General features: G+C 46.8%; 3 protein-coding genes across 4 annotated transcripts in view; 1 reads left to right on the forward strand and 2 right to left on the reverse strand.

Annotated features, from left to right (window-relative positions):
* The window catches only part of tle2a (TLE family member 2, transcriptional corepressor a), a 37,053-nt gene extending 24,338 nt beyond the window's left edge, over positions 1–12,715 (forward strand). Inside the window, exons 7-19 of the mRNA XM_078285511.1 lie at positions 1–22; positions 1,103–1,198; positions 2,476–2,520; positions 3,507–3,668; positions 4,338–4,464; positions 5,922–6,127; positions 6,686–6,765; positions 8,078–8,327; positions 8,869–9,116; positions 9,810–9,957; positions 10,652–10,802; positions 11,054–11,130; positions 11,510–12,715. The exon at positions 1–22 is cut by the window's left edge and continues 41 nt beyond it. Of these exons, the coding sequence (XP_078141637.1) occupies positions 1–22; positions 1,103–1,198; positions 2,476–2,520; positions 3,507–3,668; positions 4,338–4,464; positions 5,922–6,127; positions 6,686–6,765; positions 8,078–8,327; positions 8,869–9,116; positions 9,810–9,957; positions 10,652–10,802; positions 11,054–11,130; positions 11,510–11,617 (1,720 nt within the window). The 3' untranslated portion in view covers positions 11,618–12,715. The remainder of the gene's footprint in view (positions 23–1,102; positions 1,199–2,475; positions 2,521–3,506; positions 3,669–4,337; positions 4,465–5,921; positions 6,128–6,685; positions 6,766–8,077; positions 8,328–8,868; positions 9,117–9,809; positions 9,958–10,651; positions 10,803–11,053; positions 11,131–11,509) is intronic.
* The window catches only part of LOC139928106 (C2 calcium-dependent domain-containing protein 4C), a 304,401-nt gene that overhangs the window by 45,242 nt on the left and 233,837 nt on the right, over positions 1–25,322 (reverse strand). The window lies entirely within an intron of this gene.
* Positions 14,789–25,322, reverse strand: part of tle2b (TLE family member 2, transcriptional corepressor b) — a 77,903-nt gene continuing 67,369 nt past the window's right edge. For both annotated transcript variants that reach the window (XM_071920520.2, XM_071920519.2), the window contains exons 14-20: positions 25,170–25,246; positions 23,395–23,644; positions 22,657–22,904; positions 21,840–21,987; positions 20,265–20,415; positions 19,966–20,042; positions 14,789–17,792 (exon numbers count right to left, since the gene is read on the reverse strand). In XM_071920520.2, coding sequence (XP_071776621.1) covers positions 17,685–17,792; positions 19,966–20,042; positions 20,265–20,415; positions 21,840–21,987; positions 22,657–22,904; positions 23,395–23,644; positions 25,170–25,246 — 1,059 coding nt within the window. In that variant the 3' untranslated portion in view covers positions 14,789–17,684. The remainder of the gene's footprint in view (positions 17,793–19,965; positions 20,043–20,264; positions 20,416–21,839; positions 21,988–22,656; positions 22,905–23,394; positions 23,645–25,169; positions 25,247–25,322) is intronic.

A 25,322-nucleotide genomic window follows, 5' to 3' on the forward strand; every position in this document is an offset into this window, starting at 1 on the left:
CTCAGACCGGGAAGCAGGACCGGTGAGTGAGACACAGAACACCATCACCTGTTTGAAATATAGCTTTCCATCTCACACCTGTCCACACTTTGTTTCAGTATTCTTCAGTATAGAAGGTAATCTCCTAAACTCAGTGTTGTACATTAGCAGGGTTTCCACAGAGCCTTAAAAAGTCTAGGAAATTCTTAAAATACATTATTTGAATTTAAGGGTTTAAAAAGTAGCCTATAAATATATCTTAATTACAGTTATTAGAAGTCATATGTTTTTCACCATTCAATGACAGATTTCTTTGGGTTGCATATCCACTCTTGGATTAATTCAGTTTTACTTTGCTTTACTAAACACAATTGACTCATCTTTTAACAATTGATTTCCTGTTGTCCTTTTTCTTATATGCCCATTTATACTTTCAGAACGTTCATCAGCCATGTTCAGTTGGAAATAGGCTGGTTTTGCCAACTTAAATTCTTTATTTTGGTTTTTAAACTTGCCTTAAATTAAATTCCAGGTAGTATAAAAAATGTCTTAAAGGTTTACATCTGGCTTTCTGAAGTCTGCAGATATCAGGATTTCTTTGAGACACAGGTGCAGGACTCAATAATAACAATTTAGTTCACAAGACTTATCAAAATACTAAAACTCTGACACACTCTGGGTGGAAAAAAAAAAAGCGCAAGAGTGCCAAAGCATACTGAAACCCCTCCTTAGTCCTCTCCGCTTTCTTAAAGAAAACTTCTAACATTCCCCGTCTGCCTCTCACTCCTACAGCGAGTTGGCCAATCGATGCGGCCTGATATTCTTTCACATTCATCTCCGACGCTTATGAGCCTGACATGATTTATGCAGTCCCTCTCACCTCATTATCACCCTCTTCTCCCCTGTCTGCCCTCACTCCCCCTCTGCACTCCTCTCCTCCCCCGTCTCCTCCTCTCCCTTTCTCCTCTCCTCTCCTTTCCCTCGCTCTTTGCCTCTGCTCTCGTTCTCAATTCAATATGCCCTTCTTCTCACTCTCCCCTCCCCTCTTCATCTCTCTCCTCTCCTCTCCTCTCCTCTCCTCTCTCTTTCTTCTCCTCTCTCCTCCTCTCCCCCCTCCCTGCAGAGTTCTCTGTCCAACGGGGACAAGGGACGCTCAGCAGACTACCTCAGCAACGGCAAGAAGAGGAAAGCTGATGAGAAGGAGTTCATGACGGACTATGTGAGAACGCTTTTATAACAATGTTTAAGTAACTCAATGGTAACTCAAAGAAAGCTTCACCTAAATCTGCCAGTCCACTTTAGACGATACCACTGGTGCCTGTGTGGTTCCGGTGGGACTTTGGAGACCCGTCCTCATTTTACAGGATAATATTAAACTGAAATATTTGCAGCCATTACCACCATTACAGTATCTATTAGCCTCATTATGGTAGTGCAAGTGCAAGCTTAAGCTTAAAGAGTGGGTAAGCACATTGTTTTCAGCCAGTCTCCACCTAGTGTACAATTCTGAAAGATGTGAAAAATGGGATGGGGAGCCAGAGAGAGCAGGGAAGTGCGTCTGTGATAATGGATCACTCATCTCTACTTGGTGGCAGTAACAATTTTCTGATCGTAAAGCATTTGCCGCTGCCAAAGGCGAAATACCTGCCTTGACATCACTGATTGAGCTGCTGCCAGAAGTGCAACACAGTTGAAGGTTTCAGTGCACAGAGAAAAGTGCAACAATTTTATTTTCTGCTCGCAGAAGCGGATGCAGGACTTAATTCGAACAATGTTGAAATTAAGTACAGGATCAATGCTATTCACTATATAGAAGCTATAATACCATGTTTACAGCTCAAAAAACATGATTTAGTGTTGATTCACTCTTTAAGAAGGATGATTTTTAGTAGACTAGTAGTAGTAGACTTATATATGTTGGGTGGTTATTTTATTGTCTATGGTTAGGGTTAGGTAAGTAATATCAGAATATCAGCATAACAGAATTATGCACACCCATCCCATTCTCCCTAACTACCAGTCAGGGTGCCCAGGCTCTGAACCCCCAGTTGGCCAGCGGCAGCAGAGCAGACTGTGGTTGTACTGGGCAGCTCCCAGTGTTTCTGAGAAAAAAGGCCATGTGTGCTCAGTTAATCCTCCCTGGATAACGGTTTAAATAAGTGCGCAGACAGTAGATCTGGCTGTGATGTGGACGTGCCAAAGTGTTAATCATTTGCGCCTACAATAAAGAAACATGAGCAGGGTCTTGTTTTATTTATCTAGAGAATTTCACCTGCATCCAAGTTAAACATCTAGAACTGGATCTGTCTCTGTTTGTGTGTTCAAGTGTATGTGTGTTATATTTCGACATGTAACCTACATACAACATACTGTATGGGGGTATATCTAACCCTTCTTTTTCTCTCTCTCTCTCTCTCTCTCTCTCTCTCTCTCTCTCTCTCTCTCTCTGACTCTCTCTCTCTCTCTCTCTCTTCTCTCTTTCTCTCTCTCTCTCAGGGCAGCGATGCGGATAAGAGTGATGATAATTTGGTGGTGGATGAGGTTAGTAGGCGGCCGCTGGCCTCTGTTCGCCTCACTTCACAGCTTTCATCTGCATACATCATGTAAACACACCCAGCAGGACCATCTGAATAATAATACAACCCCCCCTCCCCCCCCAAACTCTCCTCCTCCACCTCTGCCTGCCCCCCTTTCCCCACATACACAATCATAAAAACACAAATGCACACACACTCGCATGCAATATATGGCATCTGCACTTTAACAGTTTTATGTACAATTATTTTATGTATGACTGTTTTAGTTTTATTAGTTTTATGAATTAGTGCAGACAAAAGCAAACAAAATTGGATAATACAAACAAAGGATAAAGAGATACACACACACACACACACAAGGTGGGAAAACACTCCCAAGGGCCTTGTAAAAATATCTACATCACAAAGTACAACAATAAAAGTAAAAAAAATAATCAGCACAACCCATGAGGTTTTTTTTTAAAGTAATAATCTGTGACATTTCATATAAATAATTTCCCCCTTTGCTACTCCTTATTGCCAGATGATATAACACAATAGTGATTCAACCTATATCCAGTTCATGAAAGCTTTTACGTTGCAGTGTTGGGTAGGTTTTTCCCGGGAAAAATGCTGTGGTGCACAGGAAGTGATGCGTTTTACGTTCCCGGTTTGTTTGGAATAAATAGAAGAAGAACTGGGTAGTTAGCATGAGCAGTGATAGCCACCATGTCTGAACAGAAAAAGAAAAGAGCGCCACCTACACAAACTCAAACTTCATCAGCAGAAAATGCGACACAGTACTGGACACACTGTTTGATTGACAGGTGATTTCTGGGAGGTGCAGTGCAGAAACGAAATTTCCAAATTATTGGCCGCTTATCACCAAAAATACAACAAAAAGGGAGCTTGAGGATTACCTTTTTTTTTTTGAGTGGTTAAAGACAATTTCCCCTCCTGCTGTCCTGTGCAATGTTACGGACAATAAAGTTGTGTGTATTGTGGATGCAGGACCCGTCGTCCCCGCGCAGCGTGCAGTCCTACTCGTCCAGGGAGAACGGCCTGGACAAGATGCCCCCGTCTCGGAAGGAGGGCCCCCCGCAGGCCAGCCCCACCTCCCTGGCCTCCTCCAGCAGCGCCGCCTCCCCCTCCCGTGGCAAGGAGCCCCCACAGGTAGACACACACACACACACACATCTGTCTTAACACAGTGTATACACATCCATTCATGTGCAGTTCACTGGCCCTCGCACACACACACACACACACACATTCACAGACAAACGCCCACATCTGTTTTCAGTCAGTATATACACATCCATTCACTCATTCACCCTCACACACATGCACACACACAACTAAATGGAGACAAAACACATGTACATTTGAGTCATTTCTATACAACCAACACACACCGCACACACAATATAGTAATTTCCATGGTACCCCTAGATCCCAGCACACACACACACACACACACACACACACACTGCATTCTGCTGTCTTGTTCAGGGTCAGTAGTGCATCTCACCTGGTAGGAGTGGGACTGCTCTCTATAGCGAGGAGTTATTATATTCAACATCCCACACACATTCAGTCAAGGCTGCTGACATCCCACAGGTTTCTCTGGTCTCATCTGCCTTCACTCTTGCTGCCGTACTCTTTCATTTGTGCACTTTCCTATTTCTTTCTTTGGCTCTCCGTCTTTCTTTCACCTTTTTTTTTAACATATCTAATTTTACCCATATTTATTCCTTTCTTTATTATATATTTATTTCCTTCTTACTTTATTTTCCCTTCCTAATGCTCCATTCTTTCCCCCTCCTGTTTCCTCCCGCCCAGAGAGAGAAGTCCAGTACTCCCGGTATGAAGCCAGGGACTCCCATGTCTCAGGAGTCCAACACTCCGGGACCCAGCGGCCCCCCACAGTTCCGCCCCGTCCCTGGCAAGCCTGGTGTGGACCCACTGGGTAAGAGCATCCCACAAGTTTGCTTTTTGACCCAATGATATTTTTTTTTTTCCATTTGTCTTTGTAAAATCTGTACTCTGTAATGGATGCGATTTAAAATGTAGCATAAGTACAATACTTATGCAAAAACGTACTTAAGTAAAACTAAAATAAAATTGTAAAAAAAAGACACAAAAAAGCTACTGAATTACACTAAAGGGAGTAAATGTAATTATTTACTTCCACCCTTGGTTAAATGTAAAAGGTGCCATTGAACTTCAGAAAGCCCAAGCCTGATGTGAAATTGTAAAGCTTGCCCTCATCAAAGGACAAACTATGAATTTTTTTGTTTTTTTTGTTCTGTTTCTCACTATGTTGCTCAGGAGACCAAAAAGACAAATACCTTCAGCCGTCCTCTCAGGGACAAGAACATTCATTGCACGCAGGGGAGCACTTTAAAATGTGACACCGCATTTGTAGAAATGGCTTTTTAGTGCGTACTCGCTTTGTTACTTGGAGTGATTCTATCAATGTGTAGCACCCACCTGGGTGTTGGGCACCAGCGGTCGGTATGGGTGTCAGCCAGCTCCCCACCACCGACCACCATCTGGGCTTAATAAAGCAGCTGTGGGCGAAAATGTTCAGCGCTCCTCACTTTTTAAATGGAAAGATTAGGAGAGGTGACGGACTGTGACTGTGAGCTGGTTCATAATGAGCCCCAATCTATTCCAATGCATCTCTCTCTCTCTCTCTCTCTCTCTCTCTCTCTCTCTCTCTCTCTCTCTCTCTCTCTCTCTCTCTCTCTCTCTCTCTCTCTCTCTCTCTCTCTCTCTCTCTCTCTCTCTCTCTCTCTCTCTCTCTCATTTTCTCTTTCTCTCACTCTCCTTTTCTAGTTTACCTCTCTCTCTCTCTCTCCCACTCTCCCTTTCTCTTTTACCACTCTCCCTTTCTCTTTTATCTCTCTCTCTCTCTCTCTCTCTCTCTCTCACACACACACATGCACACACAGACAGACACACACACACAAGCAATTATGCATACATACACTCTCACAGATGCACCTGCATGCACATATACACACTTATCTTAACACACACACACACTTACACACTGTGGCTGCAGGAAGGCATGGTGGCCAGCAGGGGTCAGTAGTGGTCTAGTGCTGCAGCCGGCCACAGTGACAGCAGTGTGTTGTCCTGCCTTGTGTGGCAGCCTGGCGTCTTGTTCACAGCCTGTCAGTCACAGCTGCCTCAGGCGCTGAAAGGCTCTGCAGAGGGAGTCACCTCAATAATATCTAGGGCTTATTCCAGCCTATGCTAAAGCAATAGAAAACCCATTCTGAACGACATATTGCATGTTTTGGGTGGTATTGCGATGTAATATTGCTCCCTTAAATGTATCATAACCAATATTCACCTTTCTCTCTCTCTTCTCTTCCCTCCATTTTCTCTCCCTTTCGCCTCCCCCCCCTCCCCCAGCTCTGGGTCTGAGAAACCCCCTGGCGGTGCAGGGAGCGTACCCCCCGGGGGCTTTCGGCCTGCCCCCTCCAGGGGTGAACGGCGAGCTGCCCGGGGCGGCGGGCTACGGCGCCGGCCTCCACCTGGTCTCCCCCCAGATGAACGGATCTGCAGCCGCCGCCGCCGCCGCCGCTGCAGCCGCCGCAGGCTACGGACGATCCCCCGTGGTGAGATAGACGACCCCGCAGATAATTTGTCTTTTGGATGTCACTGTCATGTGCAATACCTGTCCATATGAGCCCATCAAAGAGGGCGAGAGAGGGATATATGTTGGAAGAGAATGGGGCTATTGGAGAGGGAGAGCAGTGGGAAGGGAAGCTGCGTTTTTTTTTTTCCCATTTATCCTTAAGCATCTATGACCTTGGATTTTGAAAAGTCTCTTTGCCTTCATATGATCTCATTTTACTCTGCGATCTTCCATCTGATACTGTCTCTGTGTTGCATTTTCATGAGCGTGAAGTCGCTTTTCTTTTCTTTTCTTTTCTTTTCTTCTCTTCTGTGTGAGCCAGGTCTTCTCTCTTCTCTTCTTTTCTCTTCTCTTCACTTCTCTTCTCTTCTCTTCTCTTCTGTGTGAGCCAGGTCTTCTCTCTTCTCTTCTCTTCACTTCTCTTCTCTTCTGTGTGAGCCAGGTCTTCTCTCTTCTCTTCTCTTCTCTTCTCTTCTCTTCTGTGTGAGCCAGGTTTCTTCAAGTTTTCTTGACTCTGTGTATGTCTTGTTTTGTCCAGGTGGGCTATGAGTCCCCACACCCACATATGAGGGTCCCTGGGCTTCCTGCCAGCCTGCAGTCGGCCGCCTCGGGAAAGCCGTGAGTCTCCTCTTTCTCCTCTTATCTTCCACATCTTCCACAGAGTTCAACTATTAACTGCAACCAAAAACTCAGAGTCTCTCCTCAAATTTCAATTACAGCATCAGAAGAGCCGTAACAATGAAAAATGGTGTCAAAAAAACAGGAAGGAAATACTTTAATTAAAAATTGACTAGCAGAGAGAGAGAGAGACCTAGTGCGAGGCTTATGAGAGCTGAAGCTCATTTGAGCGGTGCTACTCAACAAGCCCAATTTATACCTCGCCTTTTCTGTGAACTACTTATTATACAGCGATGAAATTGTCACGTCACGGTACATATAGAGTTTGGAGCCTCCAATGTTCTGTTAGTTTAACCAAAAACAATATGTACCCGTGTATCACAAACTTTAAATGAAAAATCCACTCTGAAACTCCATAACACTGTTAAAAAAACGATGTAAAAGCGATGTACCTTGCTTTTCTGGGTTCAACTTTGGGTTTGGTGGAGTATTTTCCTTTAATAGCAGTATTAAATAATAATAGTTTTGAGTGCAATAGCAGCAAAGTTTTCAACTATCTGAAACAAATGGTAAATAATAATGTTTTGGTGTCAGCCCATCAGATTAAGTCTTTCCAGAGCCTCCATTTTGCACCAACGTTCAACAGCCACACAGGGAGAAATCCATCATAGAAGAGACAGAGAGACCAGTTTCTCCACCTACAGTATCCTCAATAGGCCAGAATACAACAATCCTTGTTTAAGGAGGACAACTCTTGCTTTTTCTCAACTGGAAAAACTTGCTGCCTTGCTCTTTCCATCTTATCCCACATCTGAATGCAACAAGTTCAGGCCTGTTCTCTGGGGGTTGTTGAAAGTCATTGTGGGAAATGCAGAAAATCACTAATTGAAGCAAAAGTAAGAGAGGCAGGTTGAAGGAAAAGCGGGTACACCAAAAAAGTAAATTACAACACTTCACAGTTATCACAAAATAACTCCTCAAATGCAATGAACATCACAAATTGACGATATCTGACATTGTAAGAGTTTCCAGAGGTGGATGTAGGACATACCATGGAAAATATCTGATAGTTTTCTCTAACTTGTCTAGTTTCTACTGTGTCTTATGGTTCAGTATGGGTCTAACAAAGTCTGTAAAGGTCTTCACCAAAGTTATATTGTGTACAATATATGCTACAACAAGTAAATAAAAAAGTTTGCCCTCTCTTGTCTCCAGCGCCCATTTGTTCCCGTCTGACTGTATGTGTATCTGTAGCTCTTAAGCTCTTAATTATTCATTTATTTGTGTCTCCTTCCTCCCACCCTCTCTCCAGCGCCTACTCGTTCCACGTGAGCGCGGACGGCCAGATGCAGCCGGTGCCCTTCCCCCCCGACGCCCTGCTGGGCCCGGGCATCCCCCGCCACGCCCGTCAGATCCACACCCTCAACCACGGAGAGGTGGTGTGCGCCGTCACCATCAGCACCTCCACGCGCCACGTCTACACCGGAGGCAAGGGCTGCGTCAAGGTGTGGGACATCAGCCAGCCGGGCAGCAAGAGCCCCATGGCCCAGCTGGACTGTCTGGTGAGACGCCGGGGAGCGAGGGGGACCGTTGAAGGGATATTTGTAGAGTGATATTTAAGGTCTGCCGTCTCAACAGTGTCCCTTAAGTACTGTCTGTGAGGTCCTGTCATCTTGGAGGATGTGTGTGTCTGGTTTGATATGTGACTGGTATATCTGTGAGCTGCTGATCTGTTTCTGCACCAACATCACCAAGACAAACTGCTGTACATTTATTGTACTTGGAGATTAAAGGGATTTTCATTCCGATAAAGACACACACTCTCTCTCTTTCTCTGTCTCTCTCTCTCTTTCTCGCGCACACACACACACACACACTTTGTATGATGAATTACCCTCACATTGTTGTCCTAAAGCCAAATCCACGAGCAACTTTATTTATTGCTATGATACTGCTGAAGTAGCATGCTTAACTTCAGACTTCACAGATGACTTATCCCCCACTGTCATTTACAGTGTGCTGCAACATATATCATTATATATATAAATAAACAGCCATCTTTATGGGATATTTGTATTTCTGTTTTTTATTGTGCCCAATCAGAACAGGGATAACTACATCCGCTCCTGCAAGCTGCTCCCCGACGGGCGGACCTTGATTGTGGGCGGGGAGGCCAGCACGCTGTCGATCTGGGACTTGGCCACGCCCACTCCCCGCATCAAGGCGGAGCTAACGTCGTCTGCCCCGGCCTGCTACGCTCTGGCCATCTCCCCTGACAACAAGGTCTGCTTCTCCTGCTGCAGCGACGGGAACATCGTAGTCTGGGACCTCCACAACCAGACCCTGGTCAGGTAAGGAGAGAGGAGAGGAGAGGACCACAACTAGACTTCAGTCAGTTGAGGAGAGGAGGAGACGGGAGAGGAGGAAAGAGAGAGGACGAAGAGGAGATAGGAAGGAGAAAATAAGAAAGATATTTGGTCTCTTACCTCTTACCACCAGACTTCATCAGGAGAGGGGAGGAGGAGGAGGGATGAGAGGAGAAAGGGTGGGTGGGTGGGAGGAAATATCTTGATCTGGGACTTCCACAACTAGACGTCAAAGGTCAGGTAAGGAGTGCGGAAGAGAAGAGGGAGGAGAGGAGAGAGAGGAAGACGGGAGGGAGGGAGGGAGCAAACACTGTAGTACCAGACTCACATCAGGTAAGAAGAGAGGAGGAGAGGGAGAGAGAGCAGGAAGAAACATTTTAGTGAGGTAACCAAAGCAGAGAGAACGGAGGCAATGGAGAGAGGGAAGTCTTAGTTTAGAAAAGAGGACAGGGAGGAAGGGATAAAGGGGAGGAATATTGGAGAAGATGAGGCCCTACACCACTTCTTCACCATTTCTAAAAGCAGCATTTTTCTGACTGTCTTTCTCTGGAGAAAGGAGGAAGGGGAGGAAGTAACTAAACTCTATTTGGGAAGAGCAGAGAGGAGGTAGAGTGGTGTGTGTGTGTGTGTGTGTGTGTGTGTGTGTGTCTGATTGTCTCCTGTGTGTCCTCCATGCAGGCAGTTCCAGGGTCACACAGACGGGGCGAGCTGCATCGACATCTCCAACGACGGCACCAAGCTGTGGACGGGGGGGCTGGACAACACCGTCCGCTGCTGGGACCTCCGAGAGGGACGGCAGCTGCAGCAGCACGACTTCACCTCGCAGGTACACACACACACACACACACACACACACACACACACACACACACACACACACAGAGGAGCACAAATCAGATTTGTGGCAGTCCAGACTAACAGGCATTAGTCTGCTGACAGGCTGCTGATGACCATTTGATGACCGCTATTATCAGATACGAGCTCTCATCCTTCCTATAATAAGTTTCTCTCTATCCTCTCTTTTTTTCCTACTTCTCCCCCATCTCTTAAACATTTTTCTTTCTTTCTCTCCACATCTCCACTCCTTCTATCCCTGCCTGCATTTCTCCTTCTGTTCCCTCCATGTCTTCTTCTCTCCATTCCCACTCTCATCCCTCCCTTCCTTACTTCCTCCTTCCTTTGATTCACTCCCTCCTTCTCCCTCTCTCCTTCTCCTCCCTCAATCTCTTCCCTCCCCCTTCCCTTGTATCCCACCTCCCTGTTCCTCTGTCCCTCGCTCCTTCCCCCGCTCTCTCTGTCAATCTCTCCCCTTCTCTCCCCACTTTCCCTTGTCTCCTCCCTCCCTTTCCCTCCCTCCCTCTCTCCATCTCCTTCTCTCCTCCCTCATTTCCTCTCTCCCGTCTCTCCATGCCTTCCTCTCTCCATTACGCTCTCGTCCCTCTCTTCTTCTCCTCCCTCCTCCCATCCCTCCTTTTCCCCCTCCCTCTCTCCCTCCACCCCCTCCCTCCCTCTCTCCCCAGATCTTCTCGCTGGGCTACTGTCCGACAGGCGAGTGGCTGGCTGTGGGCATGGAGAGCAGTAATGTGGAAGTGCTGCATGTCTCCAAACCTGACAAGTACCAGCTGCACCTCCACGAGAGCTGTGTGCTCTCCCTCAAGTTCGCCTACTGCGGTACGTACACACACTTCGCACACACACACACACACACGGACTAGATTGATGGTTTGGTTACATCATATTCCCTCAGGGTATTTAATCACAGACAAGCCGAACAAATCTCTGCTTCTCTCATTCTTCAGAAACCGTTTCTTCCTTTTTGCCTTTGCCTACAAAAGCAAAGCAAGCCGTCCCTCTCAGTCTTCTCCATATCTATCCTCCCCTGAGGCTTTATCCGTTGATCGGTGTGTGTGTTTGTCCTGTAGGTAAATGGTTCGTGAGCACAGGCAAAGATAACCTCCTGAACGCATGGCGGACACCTTACGGATCCAGCATATTCCAGGTAGGCCGTCCAACGCTGATTTCTATGCACAGTGTTCTGCAACTGTTGGAGACTTTCCCTATGAGGAAAATCTCCAGCTAGTTTTATGCTATGCTTGTTTAAAAGATATGTTATGATACATTGGAATGATGAGGAAGTGTGTCATTTGTGGCCTGCAAGCAACTTCCATTTATGAAGTCAAATATTTTGAATGCAGTTTCATTTTCTCATCACGTCATCTTCTACTTGTGTCAATATTAGAGAATTTTCTTTAGAGACACCCACACGTATATCAGTTTTAACTTGAATAGCAGCTGTTTAACCAGACCTGTGTTTCTGTGTTACAAGATTCTTTGACTGTTCCTAGCTAACATGGCTTCCTCTCCCTTTCTGTGTTCAGTCCAAGGAGTCTTCGTCGGTTCTCAGCTGTGATATCTCCCCCGATGACCAGTTCATCGTCACCGGCTCTGGGGACAAGAAGGCCACAGTCTACGAAGTCATCTACTGAAGAGAACTCTGATTGGCTGAAAAAAAGTAAATTAATAATCAGGGGGCGGAGCCCAGGCTCCCCCCTGCACCAATGACTGTACAGAGAGTCGGTGGCATGGAAACAAGAGACACTCACTCGTACTTTGTTGTTTTGTTTACGTTTGTGAAAGGAATGAGAGACAGTCAGAGAGAGAGAGAAGCAAGGGGCACAAAGTCACATCTCTGGAAAAAAAAACGAACTCTGAACTTTGTTTTTAATGCTCTGAGAACGCTGGTTAGTCTATAGCTGCGCAATTGTGGGATTCCTCCAAAGAACTTTTTTTTGTTTTGTTTTTGTTTCTTTTTTCCTTGTTTTTTTAACAAAATAAAACCTCTGTAGTGAACAAGAAATTAGGAAAAAAATCTTATTTTTTTAGCCTTTGAATTTTTCTCGAAACAGTTGGACCACATTAAGTGGATAGAAGGAGAGGAAGAGAAAGACAGAGACACGGGACAGAGGAAGTGTGGGAAGGGTTCGGGGAGGGCTGGAAACTCGAATGGAAAAATACGGTCCATATTCCTGTGCTGTGTAAAGTCCCAGCCTGGGTCAGCTTGGCCCAGTTTGGCCTGGCCCGGTCCAGCCCAGTCCTCGGCACATGGCTGCTCCTCGGGGTAGCAGATGCGTGGCAGATGGCGGGACAGTGTGCTGTGAGGTTCCAACTATTTTCTCCTGGTTAGGTTTCAGCGGCAACATGATTGTATTATCTCCGGTACATACATGACTCCATGGACAGAACAGGGCTGGGTTTCCCCTCAAGCGTCTGTGCAGTGAGTTTGTCTTTGCTCTGTGCTCTTACAAAAGAACAAAGATGAACTTGTTCTTTAGATGTTTTTAGTGAAACCCAGCCCAGAACAGAACACCACTACCCCGGGACATAAAACAGAATTCAGTGCTCACAACAGGTACTCGTCAATTTCAGGGAAGTGGCTACTACTACGACGTCATCATCATTAACACTCAACATTAAGTGTGTTTTTCTATTGTATTTGTTAGGGCACATAGGCAGACAGGTATTTTCACAACTGCATCGTGAACCTTGACCTTGCTATATATGGACATGTAAATAAAGTTCTCTAAAGGCAAACAAGGATGTTATTTGTGACTTGGATTTGCTTGAGTAAACAGAGGGAAATTGGGGTGGGGAGGGGGGGGGGGCTTGGTTCCTGATTGCATTTCTCAATCTTGACTGGCAGTGTATCATTCGTGTTTTTTGTCTGTTTCATGAGCATTTTTTCCACAGAAAACCAGGTTGGAACTGCTCCCTCAGGAGGATGTTGGGTATTGGAATGGCTTGCAGGGCAGAAATAAAGCAGATCTGTGGTAAAGCGGTGTGTTTGTCGCAGTATTGGCTGTCAAAAGGCACTTTTCCGCTGCAGAATCAGGTTAGACTTGCCAGGTTTATAGTGTTTATAACAAAAAAAATCAAAAGGAGTATTTGTTGAATGATTTTTTGAAACCATAACACAGCCAGAAAAACATCTGTGCAAGATGTCAAAAGCATCTTAGAAATATTTCGATGAAAAATGAGGGATGTGAATGGCGAGTAAACTCTGCCTGGCTCTCCCGACTACAGGAAACATTTCTGGCTCTCTGAGGGAGCAGCGGCACAAAGCTGCTTCTCTAGTCAGACTCTACATTGTCATTCTTGTGCCGCGTCCTCAGAAACGGATGGCTGTAAGAGAACGTGTCTTGGGATTCAAACCCGCACCGTGAACAAGTCGGTAGGATTCACAGCTCCACTGTGGCTCAAGCTCTGGGTAAATAATACCGGCGTAGTCGGTTTTGTGCTGAGCCAGCTTGTAATGTGGCTAGACAAAGGTGGTTTGCAGTACAATAGGCTGTAGAATGGATTATTATAGCAGTAATACCCAAGAGGCTGTTCTTTAGTGATTATGGGTATGGTGGTGATCCAGTACTGTCCTGCAAAACCCAAAAGCAGCAACAGTGTGAGCAGTGAAACTCATTTATCTCCTGTCCTGACTAAAGGATTCTTGGCATACATTTGGATAGTATATTGTTTAGAATAGCAAAATAGCCAAAATTGCAGAACACCCTCAAGGCTTTTATGGCTTTTATGCATATCTTAGTTGCCAACTCGTGTAGCCTACTGTGCGGGAAGTTTTCTTCGAATTAATATACATACTGAATGGAAAAAATGAAATGGAAAGCTTGCTAACTAGCTCTCTGGTTACCACAATAGTTGGCATAGTAATCAGTGTTAGGGTCCCTGATTGGGGCAGAGTGCCCCTTCTTAGCAATGTTACAGCAAGACCGTCTCATTGGGAGTTATTTATCAAGCAGTATACTCCAAAATTTAGATGGAGCACATTTCAAAATATGCAGTGGATGAAATTTCAGCTGCCAATTAAACGACACAGCCTTTGAAGATATTTGGCATGCATGTTTCATGTATTTAAGTTTAGGCCCATCATGTCAGCATCTTCTTAAAATTCTACACATATGGAAATGCATGTAAATGAGATCCAGTATCCCTGCTCTATTTGATGTGTGCAACTTATCCATGAGACGAGACGAGACCCCGAGCACTGGTCACACTCCAGAAACCAAATCAAATTGGTCAGATGTAACCCAGTGTTTTCCTAGTTATTGATTTATATGTTGCTGGTGTTGCACAAAAACTTGCATCACCAATTTGCCTTGTTTTACTGTAATGGCATGGATGACGTCCCCGATGTGTCAAATATGTTTTAGCATAGTGCAAGTGGTGAAAGCCAAACCACTGAAAAGCCATTGTAAATTTAGGGAAAAAAAAGTTTTTGAGAGTTTCTGAAATTACTGTGTGAGGTGTGTATTTGTGGAAGAGGCTGGCTTTGTGTATGAAGTCTCCAGCGGGACAGATGGCAGTGTAATGCAGGGAGAGCTGGGGAGTGAAGACGTTTACTCATGATAGAGTACTTTCGGAGAGGAACAGGATTGTGTGGTTGCTTAAGGTTTTCATTTGTTGAAAAGTGCAGCAAGTTTATTTCCTTATTTGAGTGTTAGTTGAGAGTTAGGGCTGGAAACGTGCGATTTAAACTGGGCAAAAGTAGTTCTCGATGTTAAAAGAACAAAGTATTCCCTGTGGTCCTTGGAGTTATTCTCTTTCAGCGTTGACATCTCAAGGAAAAGACTGACACAAGAGACACTTGAAAAGATGAACACAAGTTTTGTTTATTTTTCACACATAGTATTTCTTGTACAGCACATGGGAAACGCGTCAGGAGGGAAAACACAGTGCATTTAAAAAAAAAAGAAGTTCCTTGGCTTTTTAAAAGAGTACTAATGATGAGCTTGTAAAACGGAAAAGTCTTTACTGTTGGAACAGAGAAAGCACAGGCAGGGGAGAGAGATGGTTACTGACGGTGAAAGAAGAGTATCAAATACTATGTCCCAAATATTCGCGCTAGCATACCACCAAATGCGTAGCCATTACACAGCGTCATTCTGAGTAGTATGCAAGCTTGGGTATGAGATTATCATTTAAGTCTGCCTATGGCTGAACAGGCAGCGAGGGAAAGGGAAAGAGGCAGGCAGAGGCATTATACTATACATGTTATCTTCGACTCTCTCCTCATCCCCCCTCACTAGTACAGTGCTAGCCATTGTAGAAGTCCCCCATAATTCTTCTATCCTGCATTAGCGCTGCAGCGGGAAATGTAGAAATCTTGCTTAATTTTTATACAATTGAACTAAATATGCGTACTGTAACATAAAACTCATGCCTCTGTAACAGCTGGCTGCCAGACCATTCCTTGTGCCTGCTAACGGCTGAATAAAATTAGAATTATCCAGTTCTATCCAATTAGTTATGCCAGCAGAAGTTCAGTATTTGTGCAGCAAGCATGCAGTAAAAAGTGGGACCTCTTCGATGGCTAAATCTGTATCCCCCTGTCCCAGCCGGCGCCTGCTGTACAGACCACAGACTCAACAGAAACACTGAAGTAGCATTATTACACAATAAGGACTGAAAACAGACTAAAGTACGCTTACTACCACTTCTGTTCTGAGAAACAGGAACAAAACAGAAAGAAAAACCAACAAACAGTAGGCAGAGGAACTTTTCTCCGAAATGGAGGGTGTATGTTTTTTTTTCTTTTCTTTACACAGGACTGCTGTTCTTGCAGTGCAGTGAGGGATACCGGCCCACTGCCTGTCACCATCACCAAGGATACAGGTACATTGGTTAAAAAAAGGAAAAAAAAAAAAAAAAAGAAATAAACAAAAGGACAAAAATATTTTCCCCACCCCTGTGTTCCACGTGGTTGCGTGTGTGTCTGTCTACACGTGTGTGTGTGTGTGCATCCCTCTCTGTTTGCTCCCCTAGCCCAAAGCGCAGTCATAGGCAACCATAGCCCCCGATACATAAACATATCATTACATAAGACAAGCAAACACTATTCATAAAAAATACTGAAATAAATGACTAAAAAAAAAAAAAAGCTTGAATGTGCCTTTTAAGTCTACACATTGGTGACGCATGTTCTACAGAAGCGGTGAGTTCCGATATACAGTTGCCAGCCAGTTTGGAATATGATACAAGGATTGAAAAGGAAGAATCAGCCGTACGGTGTTATGCGTCAGTTATTAGCAATCAATAGCTTATCAAACAAGGTTTAGCCAGAGCACTTTGAGCGCTTGCACATTAGCAGGCAGTGGTGGACATATTACTCCAAACAGGGTCATCTGTTCGTAGATGAACTGATGGTGAAAAGTCATCAGCAACTAGTCGCATAAAATTTCGAAAGAAATGGGATTAGTTGCCGTTTAGTTGGCGGCTGATAGCGTAAACGGGTCGTGTTAATTTTCCCTGTCTTTGCCTTACAGTGAAGTTGGCGTGCTGCTACTTCATCTAGCTGACAGTGCCTTTAATGAGAGTGAGTGCAGCGCCCGGTGTCAGGAGAACAATCCAGAGGAATTAGAGGGAACAGCTCGGCTGATGTTCTCTGTTTGTGTCTCGGGGCCCTGGGAGAATCCCATTGACTCCACTGCTCATTAGACGCCGCCTTTGTCAGACCAAAATAAAATAGATATTAAGCAGTGAGACGGGGAGCGCTGCGATGAATGTTTAATTGGGTGCTCTGCGTGGTGTGTGTGTGGTGCGTGCGCGTGCGAGTGCGTTTCTTTTCTTTGTATGAGTACCTCAAGGGTTGTATCCGGGTGTGTGTACGCTCATACGTGCGTGTACGCCCGTTCGTGTGTGTGTGTGTGTATAGGTCTATGTTTCATGTCAGTGTATGTGCATTTCCGAGGCAGCCCCCTCCACCCCCCGCCCCCCACCCCCCGTCTCGGAGCGTCATCGTTCCCCAGCTCCTGACACCTCTCGCTGGGGAGAGCGGGCTGCGGCGTCAGCCTCATTAAGGCTTCCACTGTCTGGCTAATGAATCGATTGTGTGGTATCAGTGCTCCTGGCTGGCGCTCCCACAGTGCCGCTCCGCGCCTCCTCTGGGGGCCTCCCTTCCACTGAGCTCTTAATCAGGAAACAGCCCTAATTACCCTCCCTCCCTCCATCCCTCCTCCCCCTCCTCCTTCCTCCCACCCTCCCTTTCATTTCTCTCCCTTCCGCACTCTGGCTTTCTCTCCTCTTTCTTCTCGGTCTGTCTTTCTCTCTTTCTCTCTCTGTCTTTATCTTCATGCTCCACCGCCCTTTCCCTTTGTCCTTCTTATCTCGCTGCTTCTCTTCTCCTCTCTCTCTCCCTCTCTCCCTCCCTCTCTCTCTCTCTCTCTATCATGCCTCATCCTTGGGCTAAAAGTGGAAGGGGAAGGGGGGTGGGGGTGGGGGTGGTGGGTTGCAGGTGGAGGCTTCCACAGTAGCTTATATCACAGTAAAGGGGGGTGGGGGGCGGTGATGTATTGGGGTGAGGGGGACTCAGTCCTTTAGAAGGAAGCGGAGCTGGGAAGGAGGCGGCGCTGCTGCTGCTGTACAGAGGATTGGGAGGGGTAGTGGGAAGGGGGGGGCATTTGTTGCCCCCAACCCCCCCCCCCCCCCCCACCCCTAAACCCCACCCCGAAACGACCCCAAGCCCTCCGTCCCGTCCTGTCCCTGTCCTCAGTACACCACTTCATAGACGGTGGCCTTCTTGTCCCCGGAGCCCGTCACTATGTACTTGTCATCTGGGGAAACGTCACAGCTCAGCACAGACGAGGACTCCTTGGACTGGGAGGGGACGAGAGACACAGACAGAGAGAGAGAGAGAGAGAGGTGAAAGAGAGAGAAACACAAAGACATAAAGAGACCCAGACAAACAGAGGCAGGGAGAGAGACAGAAAGAGCCAGAGACAAACAGAGAAAGAGACAGAGAGAGCGATGGAGACACAAACAGAGAGAGAGAGAGAGATGTTAGAAAAGATATGACTCATCACTTAATACTCAATCAAACGAGACATATTTGCATTTCAAAACAGTCGGCAATTATTTCCAAACAGACATCTCCACAGCTCCGGGATGCTGACTCATTCGTCTGCTTGTGTGAGAGACAGACAGTGTTCTCCCTCTCTCTCTTTCTCTCTCTCTCTCTCTTTTTCTCTTGCGCTCTGGAGAGATGCAGCCTCATTAACTGCAGGTTTAAGCATCACTAACAGCAGAAGTCTGATGGTCTGCATGTACTGGCAAAAGGCACAATCCTCTCTCTCTCTCTCTCTCCTCTGTGTGCGAAAGCCAGACCTGGGCACCTGGCTTCAGATGATCTAAAGCTCCTTCTCCCTCCACCCCTCCATCCCTCCTCCTGTCCCTCCCTCTCTCCCTCCCTTCCTCCTCTGCTCTATCATCATTTATCTTCCTTCCTTTCTTCCACCGGCTCTCCTCCTCCTCCTCCCGCCTCCTCCTCTTTCGCTGTGTCTCTCCCTCTCTCATCTCGGCTCTTCCTCCCCTCTGAACTCCTTCCCCTCCCTCCCCCTCCCTCCCCCCCTCCCTCCCTGCTACAGGCACAGCAGGGCTGTCAATCATCAAGCCACTGGTGAGAGGCCATTTCAGACAGGATCCCTCACACTATACCCAGACAGCAGGAGGGAGGGATGGAGAGGGGGGGGGGTAGGGGGGAGGTAGAGATAGGGGAGTGAGATGCAACGGGGAAGGCAAAGGTTGAGCAGAGGGTTGGAAAGAGAGAGAGAAAAGTAAGAGGGTCGAGTGGGGGAGAAAGATAAAAATGAGAAAGAAGAGAGAGGAAACAAGGGACCACAATAAATAGTAAAGGGGAGAGAGAGAGGAATGTAACAGACAAGCCAAAGGGTGAGCGGGGTTGAAAAGAATGAGAGAGAGAGAGAGAGAGAGAGAGAGAAAAGTAAGGGAGTGGAAACAGAGGTAGAGAGTGAGAGAGAGAGAGAGAGAGCAAAGGATAAAAAATGAGAGAGGAGAGGAAGCAAGGGGAAAGGTAGGAAGGATAAACACAAAGACAAGGGCAGAGAAAAAAAGTGAGGGGGAGAGAAGAGGAGATAAAAATGAGAAAGTGGGAGGGGGAGAGGAAGGAAGGACAACAATAAACAGAAAGACAAGAAGAGAGAGAGAGGGAGGAAAAATGGGTGTAGACGCAGAGCTAGAGGGTAGCGCGGGGGTAAATAGAAGCAGGAGACACGACTGGAAAGGACAGCGATAAACCAAGGAGAGAGAGAGAGAGAGAGGGAGAGAGAGAGAGAGAAGCTCTGTATGTCATGGTGAAGGGGGGGGGGGGCGTTTGGCAGGAGAGAAACGTTTGGCATTTGGCTAACAAAGCAGATAGCCAGCATTCTCATTTCAGTCCACGGGGAGACAGGAGCCGCCAACCCTGCCCGCTCTAGCTTACAGAAATATGACAGCCACACTGCCTCACACACACGCACACACACACACACACACACACACACACACACACACACCCCTCCCAGCTTAAATGTACCTTCATCTCCCCTAGCTAGTCTCATTCACACCCAGATGAACTGGCTCAGCTAAAAATGTTGCATCCCTGCATATTCATTTTTCAACGTTTGCGCATGCGGCCAGATTGAAGAGGACGGAATTATTCCATTTGTTGTGTGCTGTGTGAATGTGTGTGTGTGTGTGTGTGTGTGTTTAGCAGTCTGCTCTCTCTGATAAACCTCAGCAAGTCACCTTGGATCAACAAATCTGGGATAAAAAAAGGTCTCTCTGAACCCCCCCCCCCCCCCTTCTCTGCCTCTGGGGCTGAAAGTGTGTATGGTACAGGGATAGTGAAGGGACAGAAAGTAGAGATAGCCTCAATAACACTAACCAACTGACAGCTAGATGACAGCTGCACCCCCAAATACACACACACACACACAAAAAAACACACACACACACACACACATATATACAGAGCATTGCGCTCGTCTCTCACCTGGAAAATACTGGCTCCATACGGCGTCCTCCATGCATTCAACAGATTGTCTTTCCCCGTGCTCACGAACCACTTGCCTGTAATAACACACACACACACACACACACCACTTCAGGTTCAGTAAATGCACGGCGATGCAATATACATAACTGCATACCATTAGCGTGGAGTGGAGTGACAAGTGTGTGTGAGTGGCAGCAAGTATACAGTAGTAGCCTTTAGAAACATAATGTAACCAATCAGTCCAGACTGGGTGTGAGCCTGTGTGTGTGTGTGTGTGTGTGTGTGTGTGTACGTACCGCAGTAGGCGAACTTGAGGGAGAGCACACAGCTCTCGTGGAGGTGCAGCTGGTACTTGTCAGGTTTGGAGACATGCAGCACTTCCACATTACTGCTCTCCATGCCCACAGCCAGCCACTCGCCTGTCGGACAGTAGCCCAGCGAGAAGATCTGGGGAGGGAGGGAGGGAGGGAGGGAGAGAGGGAGGGAGGGATGAGAGTGGGATGGAGAAAGGAAGACATGGTGGGACAGGACAGGAGAGAGGAAATGAAGGAGGAGGGAATGAGAGAAGGAGATGGAGAGAGGGAGCAGGTAATGGAAGGGGGAGGGAAGGAGAGAAGGGGGAAGATTGAGGGAGAGAGGAGGTGGGAAACAAGGGGAGGGAAGGGATTCAGGGAGAGAGGAAAGGAGGGATGGGAGAGCGAGATGGAGGGAGTAAAACGAGATGGAGGTGGGAGGGATGGAGAGATGAAGAAACGGAGAGATGGGAGAGGAAGTGAGGAGAAAGAGGAAAAAGATGGAGGGAGATTGCAGGAGGGAGGGAAGGGAGGGGAGTGATATGAAGAGAGGGGAGGAGGGAAAGAAGAGAGAGACAAAGAGAAAAAAGGAAAGACGCAAGGTGGATGGACGGTTGAAGGAAGAGGCAGAGAGACACAGGGGAAGGAAAGAGAGAGAGGGAAGGAGGGAAATGGTGAGAGAGGGGTAGATAGAGAGAGAAATGGAGAGATAGAGAGAGAGAGAGAGATGGGGAGGGAGAAAAAGAGGGAGTGAGTGAGGGAAAGTGGTAGACGTAGAGAGACGCGAGCGAGAGAGAAAGTCATTACACGGCAGATCGAAACTCATCTGACAACAGTGGTCAACTCTATAGCCTTGTTGTGACAGTGAGGAGTGAATGAGAGAGACAGAGAGAGTGTGTGTGTGTGTGAGTGAGTACCTGAGAGGTAAAGTCATGCTGGTGTGTGTGTGTGTGTGTGTGTGCGTGTTACTGTTTATTGGTGTAAATACCTGCGAGGTGCAGTCGTATTGGTGTGTGTGTGTTTATGCTGTGTAGTGTATTTGTATTTATGTGTGTGCGTTTGTGTTGATGTGTATTTGTGTGTGTGAGTACCTGCAAGGTTAAGTTGTACTAGTGTGTGTGTGTGTGTGTGTGTGTGTGCATACATGTAATTGTGTGTGACACCTGTGAAGGTGTGTTGCTGTGAGAGTGTTTGTGTGTGTATCTGTGAGATGAAGTCATGATGCTGTGTGTGTGTGTGTGTGTGTGTGTGTGTGTGTTTATTCTATAGTGTGTGTGTGTTTATTCTGTGGTGTCTGTATGTGTGTTTATTTTGTGTGTTCCTGCGGGGTTAAGTTGAGCTGCTGTGTGTACGTGTGTGTGTGTGTGTGTGTATCTGCTAAGTGAAGCCATGGTGCTGTGTGTGTGCTTATTCTGCAGTGTAAGTGTGTGTACCTACGAGGTGAAGATGTGCTGTGTGTGTGAACCTGCGAGGTGAAGTCGTGCTGTGTGTATGTGTGTGTGTGTATACCTGCGAAGTGAAGATGTGTGTGTGTGTGTGTGTGTGTGTGTGTGTGTGTGTGTGTGTGTGTGTGTGTACCTGCGAGGTGAAGTCGTGCTGCTGCAGCTGCCGTCCCTCTCGGAGGTCCCAGCAGCGGACGGTGTTGTCCAGCCCCCCCGTCCACAGCTTGGTGCCATCGTTGGAGATGTCGATGCAGCTCGCCCCGTCTGTGTGACCCTGGAACTGCCTGCATGGAGGACACACAGGAGACAATCAGACACACACACACACACACACACACACACTACCTCTCTGCTACCCTGCCTCCTTCCTCTCTTCTCATTCTCTTTTCACCCATTTTATTTCTTTATTTCTTTTCTCCTTCCTCTACAGTCTTGTTGTGGCAGTGTCAGAACAAATATATTTTCTCCTCCCTCCTTCCCTTCCCCCCACTTACCTCCTCTCCTCCCCCCTCTCTTCGCTCCTCTCTTCTCCCCTTCTCTCCTTTTCTCCTTATCTAACCAGAGTCTGGTTGCAGAAGTTTCATGTTTCCTTCTCCTCTCCTCTCCTCTCTCACTTACCTCCTCTCTCCTTACCTGATTAGTGTCTGGTTGAGGAGATCCAGACTAAGATGTTTCCACCTCCTCCCATCCCTCCCTCTGTGTCCCTCCTCCCTCTCCCCTCCCCTCCTTTCCTCCTGTCTCCTGACTACAGTCTGGTTGTAGAGGCAAGAGAGCAAATATCTGTTTTATTTTCTCCTTCCTATCTCCTCTACTTCCTCTCTCTTTCCTCCTCTCCTCTCTGCTCCCTCTTCCCTCCTTCTCTCCTCAACTGACTGGACTCTAGTTGTAGAAGTCCCACACCGAGATATTTCTCCCTCCCTCCCTCCTCCCCTCTTCCCTCCCTCTCTCCTTACCTGACCAGGGTCTGGTTGTGGAGGTCCCAGACTACAATGTTTCCGTCGCTGCAGCAGGAGAAGCAGACCTTGTTGTCAGGGGAGATGGCCAGAGCGTAGCAGGCCGGGGCAGACGACGTTAGCTCCGCCTTGATGCGGGGAGTGGGCGTGGCCAAGTCCCAGATTGACAACGTGCTGGCCTCCCCGCCCACAATCAAGGTCCGCCCGTCCGGGAGGATTTTACAGGAACGGATGTAGTTATCCCTGTTCTGATTGGGCAAGATAAGAAAACCATACAGGTTATGCCTGTTCTAATCAGAGGAAGGAGAAGACCGGTGTATGAGGCATTATGGGACAGATGGCAATATGATTGAGGAAGCTCAGGAAATTAATGTGGACATTTTGATAATGTCAATTTCAATGTGATTCAAAGAGGATTCAATTAAATGAAGGATGACAAAGTCAATAAGACCAAATCAGCTCAGTGTGTACATTGTATGTGTGTGTGTGTGTGCATGTGAGTAGCTGCACGCATCTGCACTCATGTCAGTCTGTGTTTGCCTGTGTACATGTGTGTGCATGTGTGTATGTTTTAACGCTTGTGAATATGTGTTTGTATGAATGTATGTGTCTGTGTGTGTACGCGCACGCATCTGCACTCCTTTAGTGCATTTTAGTGTGTGTTCTTGTATGTGTGTGTGTGTGTGTGTGCCTGTTAATGTCTTTATAGGGAGTCCCCCTCGCTCCCCGGTGTCTCACCAGACAGTCCAACTGGGCCATGGGGCTCTTGCTGCCCGGCTGGCTGATGTCCCACACCTTGACGCAGCCCTTGCCTCCGGTGTAGACGTGGCGCGTGGAGGTGCTGATGGTGACGGCGCACACCACCTCTCCGTGGTTCAGGGTGTGGATCTGACGGGCGTGGCGGGGGATGCCCGGGCCCAGCAGGGCGTCGGGGGGGAAGGGCACCGGCTGCATCTGGCCGTCCGCGCTCACGTGGAACGAGTAGGCGCTGGAGAGAGGGTGGGAGGAAGGAGACACAAATAAATGAATAATTAAGAGCTTAAGAGCTGGACGTAAATACACAATCAGACGGGAACGAGCAGACACTGGACAGGAGATGGAAGGAAGAGATGGAATGAATGAATCAATGAATCAGTGTATCAATGAATCAGTGAAGATGGAAGAGCTGCAGCTACCCACACATACACATTAACACCCAAACACACACACACACCCCTGCACACACACCGGTGTCACGAAGACTGACAACACCATAATGGCCTTGGAACTCCAGTAATATTTGTCCGAAATCTGGCAATTACTTGGCCCACAATAGCCATAGGCTGGAATGCATAATGGCAGATTGTATTACAGGGCAGAGAGTTGGCGTGCCATTGCTAATGGTCGATCAATACTGTAGCGGTCGGGAGCCAAGGTTGTTTTATGATTTCGAATTAGCACTGAGAGAGAGAGAACTGCTGCTCCACAACAGACGACAAAAACAACACAATTCCCCAGTCAACAAAACCGAGGAGAATGTGTGCTGAAAGTGTACTGGAGTAGTTGTGTTTGACACAAGAAATTCTAAAGTACCTCCAATGTCCAGGGCTTTCAGGTCTTACACAAGGCTGCTGTGCAACACTGAGAAGCCCTGGCTATATAAAGACACAGTGAGCGGGGGCTAGGAGGGAAAAACACACTAGCGGGGAACACATTATTTCCCTGCTCATAGATTCCCATCCAAACCAAATATTTTTAGATTATCAGTGAAGCAGTTTTGAACATCTATCTATTTTTGTTTGCCTGTCATGATGTTAGCCTGGTCAGCTTTTATGTATTTGTCTTTTTCACTATTAACAGAGAAGAGAATTAATAACTAACTGACCCTGTGTAGCTCAAGCGTGGCAAGCACGCCGCTGGGGTTCGAGGTTTGATTCCCGCTGCAGCCACCCATGCTAAAATAGTAAGCCATACACTATAAGCAGTCTAAGATGTTTTGGATAAAAGTGTCCACCAAATGTAAAAATGAAACACACAACTTTGTAATGCTAACAGGCATAGAGACAGGCTGGTAAGTTAACAAGAACCCCACAAGTACCCAGATGGCCTGGGTGTATCTACTGGAGAAAATTATACTTTCTAGTTTTTATCGGGGGAGAGAGCATTCTACTACACAAGAAACTGATAAAAGCCTATTTAGATCAATGAATGTTATTATTCAGCTATGTATGCATTTTATGAGGAGTTTCATTCCAAAATGAAATACTGAAAAATGTGACGCCAGATTTTACAAAGTGACTGATAAATCAAAGTATGGTATTACTATTTGAAGGACAGAGGGTAACTCGAGCCACAAAATGATACAACCTTTATAGACGGGATGCTCTATATTACAGAGATACTGAACCATGATATTCAGTGCATTAATGATATTTTTCCCATACTGGATCTATAGCACTTTGGAGTACAACTCCTCATATGTGTGTGTATTACGTGTCTTGATGATATTGTGTAAAAGTGGGATAGAAACTCACGGTTTGCCACCGGAGGAACCGGGCAGAGAGGAGGACAGCCCTGGGGCCCTCAGGTGAGACCGGGACTCATATGCCACCTGGTGGGGACAACAGAGCGGGAGAATGATTGACAGCTTGAAAAACATACCAGTACTGTACACAGCTGATTTCTTG

This window comes from Centroberyx gerrardi, chromosome 9 (genome assembly GCF_048128805.1).
Source record: "Centroberyx gerrardi isolate f3 chromosome 9, fCenGer3.hap1.cur.20231027, whole genome shotgun sequence".
NCBI classification, from domain to species: Eukaryota; Metazoa; Chordata; class Actinopteri; order Beryciformes; family Berycidae; genus Centroberyx; species Centroberyx gerrardi.